The 12,427-nt window shown below is 41.5% G+C and overlaps 1 protein-coding gene across 1 annotated transcript in view; it reads left to right on the top strand.

Moving 5' to 3' along the window:
- The first annotated feature begins 2,030 nt into the window (after positions 1-2,030).
- Positions 2,031-12,427, top strand: part of DNMBP (dynamin binding protein) — a 73,557-nt gene continuing 63,160 nt past the window's right edge. Inside the window, exons 1-3 of the mRNA XM_046654591.1 lie at positions 2,031-2,048; positions 8,497-8,651; positions 10,425-10,547. Of these exons, the coding sequence (XP_046510547.1) occupies positions 8,507-8,651; positions 10,425-10,547 (268 nt within the window). The 5' untranslated portion in view covers positions 2,031-2,048; positions 8,497-8,506. The remainder of the gene's footprint in view (positions 2,049-8,496; positions 8,652-10,424; positions 10,548-12,427) is intronic.

Here is a 12,427-nt window from a genome sequence, read left to right as displayed (position 1 = left end):
TCCGCTAGTGCAATTTTGTCAAAAAGACAAAATTGATGTGGAGATTTATAAGCATTTTTTAAAGTAGCTTAAAAAGGAGGAAAACATCAGCTTAACGTTGGGGTGGGAGGTGAAGGTGGAATCCTTAAGTTAGTTAAGACAGCTATACCATAAGAGTCAATCCTGAAACTAACTTAATTTAAATTCTGTTTTTTGTAAAACAAAAAATTATAGAAGTATTAGGGTGTGTTAGATGAGAGTTTTTTGGTTTAAATCCCGAAAAGGACTAAAGGGCCCTTCCTTCATTGGCTGAAACTCTGATAAGCATCCTGCTCCATCTGCTGAGGTTGTTATCTTCCAACTTGGGATAACGTTTGAAAGAAGGACAGTTTATGATAGCAGATTCCTTTCCTTTTCTACCCTCCTTTCTCTGATCATCTCACCCAAGTCAGAACAGGCTTTTCATTTTCTCTTACAGTCCAACATTCCGTAACCTGTTTAACCAAAGTACACATCGTGAGTCAGTGCTGCTGTCGTCTGTGGGCGGGGAGGTGGGGGCGGGGTGTGGTTCGCGCGAAGAGGCTGGTGAAAGAGGACACATTGGCCCGGGCCGTGCTGCTCGGCCTCATGGGGGCGCCGTGATCAAGATGGGCTCTACTTTTCCTCTTCATCCCTTCCTAGTTCTCTGAGTGGTCACCTGGCGGTGACTGCTAACTTTCTGTCCAAAATGAACTCCAGTGACATAAACCAGAGGAGGAAATGTTGTTTTCCTAGCTTCTCCCATTTCCTTCCTGAAACAGATTTAGACTTCAATTTCTGACACCTCTTATCCTTCCACACAAAGGAAAGAGACTTATTTTAAGCCTATATTGTCAAGAATAAGAGAACCTTGCAATTGCTTTTGAGATTAAGTATTACTTCTTACTGCTAGGAGTTCAAATTTTTTAAATGGATTCCCATTCCCAGAAGGTAATGTTTTCTGGAGAGTTCAAAACATAAGGAAATTTCCAGATGCTCATGAAAGCATTTTTCTTTGAAGGAACCTGTACTGGAGAGTCCCTACAAGGGGGGACTTCCCCAGCTCTTCTCAGTTAGGCAGAGATGTACCTGCTGGTCCAGCGCTCCCCTTTCGTAGGAGCAAATGAGAAAGGAGAAACTGCAGTCTATCCTCTTTAAGTTAAGGAAACTCCTTCAGGAATTTTGTTTCTGGGATCCCAGAATTTAGACTTATACTATGAATTGGGAAACATTAGGAGGAATGTAGAAGGTGTCACCAAGTGCTTTTTGAAAAAAATGTATTTCCAGAACTCTTGCACAGTGTGTCCTACTTTCTTAGTAGTAAAATAGATTGCTTAGAATTTCAAAACAAGAATTTGGAGTCTGGATCCTATGCACCAAATCCATCAAAAGTGGGGCTAATTTTTTGGTAGGGGAATCCCGGCATCCATATTTTTCTACATGTTTTTTAAAGCCTTCAAAATTTATCTCTCTAGTTCATATCTCTCACCTGGATTTAGAATGGTAGATTTAGGAAGCTAATTTTATAGTTTTCTATATTCTCTGTTCCCATTTTTTTCATGCATAGTTCTCATAAATCCTAAAAATCCTTTTGGGCATGTATCCATTAGGGGCCCAGCAGAATATAGAAGGCACGCTCAAATTGGGTAATTTGAGGAACTCCTACTTAGAATGGAGTAGACAGGTTTAGGGAAAATAACAAAGAATTGTACTGTACCCCAGGGCTAGCAGGAGAGCTCCACAGGCCTGAAGGGGCGGGGAAGTGGGTGGTTACATGAATCAAGAGAATGAGCTGTCTTAAGGGGACCTTCTGACAGTAGCTGTGCCCTTTAGTAGAACAGCACAGCCAACTCACAGCCCAGGAGGGAAGGAGCCAGGGGAATAAATACCCCAGCCTGACTGCCGCTCTGCCTTCAGATCTCCTGCTGGTGCCACCCATTGGCTGAACCCAACTGGAGGCCAGAGGCAAGAGCACCTTGACGCAGTGCTTGTGAGTAGAGCGGAGAAGGATGGGAGACAGACCTAGGAGGAGAAATGGAAGACACCAGCAGGTGCTGATTGTCCAGTGTCCTCACTCTGTACCAGGTTCAGATCTTCTCTCAAAAGGCTGCCTTGCAAACTACTCATTAAGCTGTAAAAGTTTATAGTGTGTGAGGTCAGGAGATTTTTTAGTAAAATATGTCCAGACTTGTAGTTATGTTGCTTATTAGAAGTTACTAAAGTTTCCCAGGCTGCCTTTCACATTCTCTCACATTTTAGGACACACATTTGAAAAAATCTTTTTTATTGCGGTAAATATATATAACATAGAATTTACCATTTTAACCATTTTTAAGTGTGGCATTAAGTACATTCACATTGTTATGCAATCATCGCCACCATCCATCTTCAGAACTTCCTCATCTTCCCAAACTGAAACTCTGTACCCATCGCCCCCTCCCCTTAGCCCCTGGCAACTACCATTCTTCTTTCTGTTTCTATAAATGTGACTGTTCTTGATATATCATTTGAGTGAAATCACACAGTATTTGTTTTTTTGTGACTTAGCATAATTTCCTCAAGGTTCATCCGTGTTGTAGCATGTGTCAGAATGTCCTTCCTTTTTAAGGTTGAATAATATTCCATGTGTATGTGTATACCACGTTCTGTTTATCCATTCATCTGTGGATGGATGCTTGGGTTGTGTGATATACATTTTAAAATGTTATTTTATTTCTGAATGTTTGTTTTCATGAATACATTCACTCTTGTGGCTGTAACTTTTGCATGTTCAGTCTGATGTTTCAGAATCTACAAGATGATATCAGAGCAAGGGCTCTAGAAGCTGAGACATGAAAGGTGGAGGTGGGCTTGAGCAGGAGAGGCATGATTTGGAGGAAGCAGAGAGTGGGGAGTCTTTAAATATGTGGAAAGACAGGGGGACCCACCATGCGTGAAAGAAACAGCATGTAAACAAGGAACACATTCTGGACAGCAAGTGCTTTGTGGGAGCAGGGAGTACTTTGCTCAGATAGGACTGCACTGAAGACCATTTATGAATAAGTGCGCTGAGATGAGGTTAAAAGAAAACTAAAGTTTGACTTGAAGAAAGTGTACTGTGGCCAGACAAGTTTCGAAAAGTTGGACTATAAGGGTTCTTGGCTGGATTGTCTTGGTCTTTAATATATTAGTGTTTTTTGTGACCCTCTAAGAGGGAAATATCGTCTGTAGCCTTCCCCAAGTTTAGAAGGACCGTGGAGCTCTCTTATTTTGGAGCTCGTTAGTGTCCTCAGAACATGTTTTGGGGAGATGGTGGGGACTAAGCTAAACTTCTTGGGGGCAGAAACAATAGCTTATCCCCCACACGTCTTGAATGTTCAAGTAACATTCAAGTAAAACTGGATTAAGAGGTAGCTGCCAAGGGCGTTAGCCCATAGAAAGAATTAAAATATTCTTGGAACATTAAAAAAAAAAAAATCACTGCAGATTTAAGACTCAGTCTCTCTCGCTCTCTCATTGAAAGTTAAGCCTGAGTATCTCCTCCTGAGATTAGTGGTCAGGTTGTCTGCAGGGTTTTATTTTTCCTCAGTAGGGTAGATACTTTGGCATAGGGTAGAGTTGCTTAGGACAATAGAGGAAAATTTAATGTTTCTGTCAGTCACCAACAGGATTAGAGAATAAATATTTAAAGAATATTGGGTTAAAGGGTCATCAATGGTTAGCCTACCCAGTAGAGCCAAAGTTTTAGCCTGCGTGGGAATTTGATTGACTCCATTAGATTTGATGAATATTTGGTGAATATGTGCATGAATTATAGAAAATAGGAGGACCTTGTAGATTCTTAAGCAACTGAGTAATATGTAAAAATCGACAGTTTAAAAGATTAACCAGTTTTGCTGACAGAGAAAAGAATTGTGTCTTTGGCCAAGAAAAGAGGAAAATGGTACTTCCAGAAAAAGAAAGAACTGTAAACAAATAATGAACTCTAGTTAAGGTATAGATGCCAGAATACTAGGGGAAATATCTCTCATTTATTTTGAAGTGCATAAAAAATAAAATAAACAATAAGTATTTGCAGTGTATCAAAAAGTAATATGGGGGCCAGCCCAGTGGCATAGTGGTTAAGTTCCTGCGCTCCACTTCAGCAGCCTGGGGGTTCACCAGTTCAGATCCTGGGCGCAGACCTACAGACAGCTCATCAAGCCATGCTGTGGTGGCATCCCACATACAAGAAGCAGAAGGACTTGCAACTAGGATATACAACTATGTACTTGGGCTTTGGGGAGAAAAAACGAGGAAGATTGGCAACAGATGTTAGCTCAGGGCCAAGCTCCTGCCAACCCTCCTCCCCACAAAAAGGCTGCAGAGATTAAAAAATAAATAAATCAGCATGGATTGATAAATGGATAAAGAGATGGATGATATGTGGTCAAGTCACTGCAGTAAGATGTTAATGATGGCGTGTAGGTGGTGGATGGAAAATTCTTTCAGCTTTGCTTTTTGGTAAAATTTTCGTAATAAAATGTTGGAGAACCAAAGAGGAAAATGGAAGTCTAGAAAATTTTGAAGGAAGAACCAGTGAGATTTAAGAGAAGTGATGTTTATGGTAAAAAGAACGTGAGTGTTGGAGTCCATCAGCCCTAAATTCTGGTTCTGCCTTATCTGCTTGTGCACTCGAGCGTTTACAGACGTTGCTTGGCGGTGGCGCTGGGGTTTGAACCCATGCACCCTGGTTCTAGAGCCTTGCTGTCTACCTTGCTGTGCGCTATGATTCAAGCTGCTAGCTCAGTGTCTGGTTCATGATGGATTTTCAAATCGTAGCTGTCGCTTTTAGTGAACTGTGGGTTGTAGAGTTCAAAGAAGTCCGACATAATGTTTGATCTGGATTTATATGACACTGTTACACAAGCTGGGAGGTAAAACTGTGGAACAGAGGTGGTTAATTTTCTTTTAGATAAGTGGAAGTAGAGATTTTGATATGAACCATTTCCTGTATTTTCCTAAAGTTCAGGAACTCATTTGCTCACTAAAAACGTGAGAGCATTTTATGTGCTGAGGGCTACTCCACACCAGCAAACAAAACAGACAAAAATCTCCTCCCTCGCAGGGTTATAGTTCCAAAAGGGTTTGAAGGATTAATGACCCTTGTATCGCAAATGCAGAATGACTCTTCACGGGTGGCACCGCAGCCGTTCACCAGGAAGAGCTGAAGGTGGTGTGTTCACAGCCCTTTCCCGAGGTCCCTGACATCGTGCCGCATAGACAGTGGTTCCTCTGCTTTCTCTCAGGCCCATCTGTGTTCTCGTTTCCTCTGCAGTTCTTTTGACTTCCATCTGGAGTTGGTGGAATGGCTTATATAAGCCATTTATGATTAAGTTTCAAAATAGATGTCCAGGCCTCTAAAATGGCCCAGACAGCAACAAGAATAGTTGCTTTTCCTAGTGTATACAGAGCAGAGAAGACTAGGCTGAAATTCATGCTATTCCATGTAAAACAGAGACCTCTAAGATCTCCTTTCTGGGCTCACACGTCAATCCTGTAATTTAGCCAGACTCTGACTTCAGCACCCTTGCAGGGTGTGTATTCCTCAGCGATGACACTCATTCCAATAGGGCTGGAGGTCAGTCACTGAAAGTCTTACCGAGTCAGACCCTCCTCTGCTTCTGAGTCATTTTCTGGTAGAGCAAAAAGGTTGTCAGGGAGAAAGTTTAACTCCTTCAGATCACAAAGCTCACTCCTCAGAGTAATAGGGTGGCTCTCTTAAGTCATCCTAGGGGGATTTTGGTAATTCTTTACTTGATATTTTAGATAATGAGTCCTATATTGCGTCTGATAGTAAAATGGAATTTGAGAAAATGTAGTGTATTAAGAAAAATAATATCCTACCTTGGCCCAACCTTGAGGAGTTGTTTTAATAACGTATAGATGGCTAAGAGATTTGCAAAATGTTGTTTGTTTTAGGAAAAAGAAAATGTTTATGACACCACCCCTTTGCGGAAATCTGACATCTGGCAACTTCAGCCCTCTGGCAGACGGCCAGAAAATAAGAAAGAGGCCTCAGAACACATAAAAAAGAACTGTTGAAAAACTCCAGCACTTATGCTGTACTTTACCACCACGGAAGAGTTTTGTTAGCCTCTCATTTAGGGCTTGTTCCCTTTTTATTTCTCAGGGAACTTTGAATAATTTTGGTGGTGTATTATAAATGCAGATTCTAAACAACAATCTAGAAAGAGGGTAGAAAAGGTGACAGAAGAGATGAACTGATAGCAGAGGGAAGGCTGACATCAGAAGAGAAAGACCTAGAAGGTGTATAGTAGTGATATTGTGTGTTCCAACACGGTACAGCACTGGGTCATCTTAATAATGAACTTGGGTCCATCAGCCAAAGAGTAAATCATGTCCGGTGTCTTCTGCTGAAGGAGGCAGGCGGGTGTATATGTGTCTATTTTTAAACATGGTCAGAATTAATGAAGTTTTGGCGTGTTGAAATGGTACGCTGTGTAGTGTTTATATACTTGAAATAGCACATTCTCTGGTGATGCCGCATCGATGACGCAGATTTGAGCTTGTAGCTATGGGAATGATGTTTTATAAGAGCTGCTAAACGTTTGTTGAGCACCTGCCGTAGCAGCCCTGTTCTAGGTGCTTTCACACGATTAGCAGTCTGGTTAAGGCTTTGGAGACAGACAGATCTGGGTTCCCATTCCATCTCTGACTTACTGTGTGACCTTGGACAGATTATATCACCTCTCTGAGCCTGTGTCCTAACCTGCAAAATAGGAACAATAATGTGCGATAGGGTTGTTGTGAGGACTCAATGAAGGAAGGGCATAGTATAATGCATGGCACATGGTAAGTGCTCAATAAATATTAGGCATTATCATTATTTTTATCATTATCCTCATCCTTTTGATGGTCAATATGATAGTATTATTACCTCCATTGTTCTGAACAAGGAAACTGAAGCCCAGAGAGTTTAAGGAATACATCCAAGGTGAAATAGCTAATAAACAGTGGGGCTGGGATTCGAACCCTAGTCTCTCTGACTTTAGTAGTCTAGTGTGTTGTATGCACAGTGTGCTGCCCTAATTGTAGTGATTCCTACAGTTAGGTTCTTTTTAATACTTAAATATGTGGTCAGAGAGGGCAGAGGGTGTAGGGAATATAACTGGCCACTCCTCTTTTCCACTGTGGACTGAAGTCATCTCATTATAGAAAAAAAGTTCAGTAACATAAAGATCAGCTTCTTTTAGTCAGTAGTACAAATTAAGTATGTAAAGTTTGTGTTGCCTGATTCATTGCAGTCTTATAGGTACTCCACAGTAAAATACTGAACTATTTACTGTATGCCTGATGTGTTTATCCACATCATTGTTTTCTTAGATTATAAACTTGACAGAGCTTTAACTATCTCTTTTTTGTAATTAGGCACTTAGGGCTTTTTGATGTGATTATGGTCATGTGTGAGATGAAAGTTAGGATCCTCATGTCTACCAACACCAAACGAGTCCTTGAGGTAAATAAAGAATAGACTCGGGGCCTGGAGAGCTTCAGCTGCTCCTTGTAAAAGACTAGGGTGAAATGGAGCACGTCATGGCTGATGGTTGACAGGTGGGCATACGCCCTCCATTCGTTTCCTCCCTTTCTGTTGCTCAAACACGTGCTTAGGCTCCCTGGCCACACATGTCAAGATAACGGACACATCATCTTATGACAGCACAGACACTGCAGCAGCGCAAGGATACCTTGCCAGGGAGGGCCATAGGCTTCTTTGAACCGAAACCACGTACTTGATGTGGTATAGCATACTAAATCTTGTCTGGAGGCGCCATCTACGTAGCCTTTTCTTGTGCTTTTTGTGGAGTTTTACCTTCCAGTACGTTTTAAATCTCAGCCATTGGGCCTGGTCCTACTGCTGTTTTTCAGGTCAAGTTACACTTTTTTGCACACCCAGTCTCAGGACATAGGAGCCTGAATGCCCGCAGTCGAATCCTGGCCCTGCTGCTGTGAACTCTGTGATCTTGGACAAATTGTTTTCTAACTTGCTGAGCCTCAGTATCTTAATCTTTAAGGTGGTTGTAGGGAATAAATGAAATGCCATATTTAAAATCCCTACTTTTAAAATACCATATTTTAAAAGTAACGTGTTGCCTGGTTCTTTAAAAATGTTAATATCCTTATTGCCCTCTGCAGGCATATTGAAAAGTCTGCATTTCCCAACTTGCATCTTTTCTATCACTCACAGGTATAGGTCACTTTTCCTTTTTTTTTCAGTTCTGGAATGACTTTGAGAATCAAATGAAAGATGTATGAAGAAATTATTATTTTTAAAGAAATCAATGAAATAGTACTTTGATTTTTTTTTTTAAGTGTAAAGTACAAACTTCTTATTCACTTAGCCTTGACTTGATTATAAGTATCTTTGGATCTTAAGCTTTATTGTTCTCAAGATATAGACCTCTATTACAACGTCTTAACTGTTTGTGCTTTCCTGTTTCTTTTGACCTTCCTTTCTAGGCTGTAAAGCATGGAGGCTGGCTCGGTGGTCCGAGCCGTCTTTGACTTCTGCCCGAGCGTATCAGAAGAGCTGCCGCTCTTTGTGGGAGACATTATTGAAGTGTTGGCGGTGGTGGATGAATTTTGGCTGCTAGGAAAGAAAGAGGATGTGACAGGTGAGAGGCTCATAATTCCTCATGTATATAACGGACCCTCCCTTCTTTCCATATTAAAAATAAAGGTTGAGTGGGAAGCCCAAGTCAACAAACTTCAGAAGCCTTCTGTATTTTCCATATGTACTCAGACTGGGGTCTCCGTCAGTGAGGAGAGAATGTCTGTTACCATTCCATCTCTCTTCTTGGTTCCTTCAAGAGGCTGAAATGGTGTGATACCAGCTGCCCCCAGCCTGGTTTTCTATTCTTGTGCTTCCCTTCCATTCCCAGGTCTTTATCCTTTGTAATCAACCCTGCTATTTCTCTTCTGAAAATATGCATTACTCCTCTTTTCAGAACCCCTGTTGTTTACGATTGCTTTTCACTACCAGTTTTTATCTCTGATTTATGGGACATAAGTCACTCTCCACCTTGTTTTCTCTGGCTGTCTTTTAGCATTTTCCACCCTTTCATTTTTCAAGGGAGCGCAGTACATCCTGTGCACTCGTTCCTGGATCCGTGGTCGGCCCAAATTTATTGAAGCTGCCCTCGGCCCTGGATGCACCTGCTTCCCACTTTCCGTGCATCTGGTTTCCTTCCTTCTATTCTTTAAAATATACATTACCACCAGTTTTTTCATTAGTTAGCTTAGTGGAGGGTGGAAGTTTTTCCCCCATACTATGTACCTATGTTAAATCCACCCCTTAACTTAGATGTATTTCTGTAAGACATAACTTACATAACTTAGATATGTTTATGTAAGTCTGGGCTGGAGTATGTTACACAATCCTTAGAACAGACTCTGTTGACACTTAACTCACATTTGGGAAATAAGAGATTATTTCCCAGTAGAAATGATATCTCAGCTGAGAAAAAAAATGATGCGTAGGAGTTAGCAAAGCAAAGAAGATAGGCTTGCTCAAAGGCCCTGGAGTGAGAGAAAAAGAACAGGGAAGGACGGAGAAAAGTTCAGTATGGCATGGATGGTTGAGGAGGGGGAGACAGCGCTAGGGAGACGAGTAGAAGCTGGATCACAGAGGACAGAGTATGTCATGGTAAGGAGTTGAGGAAATGGAAAACCATAAAGGTGCTTTAAGCACGAACAGGTTTGCATTTTAGAAAGCTCACTGCTGTGGATCGAAGACTGATAGGAAGGGGCCAAACTGAAGGCAGGAAGGCGGGATGGGAGGCTGTTGCAGTAATCCAGGTGAGAGTTGCTGATAGCTTGGACCAAGGCGGTGGGTCTGCAGATAAGTGGACAGGTATGAGAGGTATTTAGAAGGTGGAATCGATCAAACTTCCTTATGCTTTCCAACTGGCAGACCCTGTCTGTCTACTACTACCTAATAAAACCGTTACCCATCTTGAGAATCAAAAGCAACCTTTTTCATTCTTCCTGAGCCATTCTCTATCTTTGCTGAACTTCCATAGCAATTTGTGTACCTATATTGTGACACTTGATTTCAGAGTTGAGTTATTGCTTATGTCGGAATTAGATTTTATGTCTGAACTAGACTTTAAGATCTCTGAGCTCTGAGACTGTCTTACTCCTTTTCCCCCTGCAGTGCGCCCTGTCTAGAGTAGTACCCAGTAAATGCTTATTGGGTTGAATTGCATTCTCTGTGCATCTGATTTTGTGCACTGCCCTTTTTCTACAATAGATTCTCTAACCCTGAGTATGTACTCAGTGAGTTTTCAATTCAGGGTCTAGAAATGGGCTCGGAAAAAGGTTTTTTGTCCTGGTGCACAGACAGAAAAAGAAATTTCAACATTGGAAATGTTTGCTTTTATTTTCAGGACAGTTTCCCAGCAGTTTTGTGGAAATCGTGACCATTCCCAGTCTAAAAGAAGGAGAGAGGCTGTTTGTCTGTATCTGTGAATTTACATCCCAAGAATTGAACAGCCTTCCCCTTCATCGAGGTATGTTGATGATCCAAAAGTAGACTGTTTAAAATAAGATTGGCGGAGTCCGCCAATTTTGACAGGTAGATCTCTTTGAATTTTTGTAAGTGGCTAACCTCTAGAGAGCCTTCAGCATTACCAAGATAGTGCTGACAACATAATGCCTTATATTTTAGTAGCGTTTTAGAATTCTACAGTATTTTCTCACAAATACGTTCTCATTTGATCCTCAACAGACCTGGAGGCAGCCAAGTGAGTATTATTAAGCACATTTTATAAATAATGAAAATGAGATTCAAAGAATATTACCTGCAGATAAGTTTTAGCCTCAGAATGTGGACTTGTATCACCTGATTCTATGTCTTGTCTTCTCTTTCCACTGCCCCATGCTGGAGCCACTCTTCAGACTCTGTTTATCTTTTTTTCCCATAAAAACTGATTTGGTTTTGCTAACAACATTACTATTTATTAATGTGTAATATTAGAGCTGGAATTGTGGCATGGAAGTTAAGAGACAGATGCGAAACAGCCCTATTTTACTACTGTACCATTAGATATTGTTAAAGTGTTCATCAGACCCAGTTTAAAAGGAAGCTGTTTGAGATGGATGGCCCTAGCCAAATCTCAGCGACACTCTGGGTCTCTCTCACTTCTTGTCCTCTGACAGACATACGAACTTCAAAAGATGGACTGTAAACCATTTCTACAAGTTTACTTGACTAAGTCCATACATTTCTGCACAAGCACAGAAACCAGTAGTGTTCCACAAACTGAGGCTTATGATCAGTCTAAATTTTGTGATGACTCAGCAGTCAGCAAAATGGTAGAACTTATTAGACATGTTGTTAATATTATTATGTGCTCCTTTGATGATGGCACTCAAAGGGTAGGCTTAATTTCTTAAACCAAGTACACATATGAGAGAGAGAGACAGCAGAGCAGGGGAGAGGGAAAAACCTAGCAAACTTCCCTAACCCAAAAAGAAAGGAATATTTTGACCTTAATCCTCAGAATCTATTTTGTGAGTTTCTTGCACTTCACTTTGCACTCAGCCTCTGTTCTGTATACCTCCTTGTTAGTCAGTGTTGGGAAGGCAGACAGAACTAGATCAAGATGTTACAGCAGGGAACCTTATCTGTCCCTACGCCCAGCTCTCCCATTGGAGGTCTGTAGTCCATGTCAGGCCACCCGGAGAGAGTGGAGAAAGGGCCGGGGCACAGTGGCTTCCACCAGTGTGCTGTGCAGAGGATGTGGACGGCAGGGACTTGTCCTTTCCTATACCTGGTTCCTGGAGCCAATAGCGGGTGTAAGAATATACTCTGTGGAAATATGCAGTGTGTCTACAGCATTTGAGGAATTTGAAGATGTGGCTTCTGGAGTTAGCTTTTTCTGCGTAGTCAAGCCTTAGGTGCAAAAAAGAGATTTTCTGCTGTATCCCTTTCTTGGGAAGGCTGGTCTAATGTATTCTAAACTTGCTTTAAATTTAAAATCCATGTCAGAAATCCAAGGGCCACCTAAGAGATTCGATGCTAGTGGACCTTTCAGTCGTGTCACTTGTACCAAGACTGACTCAAGGTGAGGCTGGGTCCTGGAATCTGTAGATCTTATCTTGACTAGCTTTTAACCAGTTAAATCTAAGAAGCTTAAAGATGAAAGTGGAGCCCAAAGGAAGAGGATGCAGGGCAGGGGCCGTACATAGGAAAAGAGACTAGAAAGAGATGTTCTAATTATCAGTGGTTTTGTCTTGTTCTCTTCTCTGACGCTCTACTGCCATTAAACAAAATGACTATCCAGCTCTCTGTCCTTCTATGCTTTTCACGTCTCTTTTAGCTCATACGTCTTCCGACATGAAACCACAAGCCTCTGAGGGTGGGGAAGTTAGGTGTCCCTATGCAATT

This window comes from Equus quagga, chromosome 2 (assembly GCF_021613505.1).
Source record: "Equus quagga isolate Etosha38 chromosome 2, UCLA_HA_Equagga_1.0, whole genome shotgun sequence".
Lineage (NCBI taxonomy): Eukaryota > Metazoa > Chordata > Mammalia > Perissodactyla > Equidae > Equus > Equus quagga.
The sequence above is the reverse complement of the archived record's forward strand: the minus strand, read 5'-3'. Positions and strand labels throughout refer to the sequence as shown.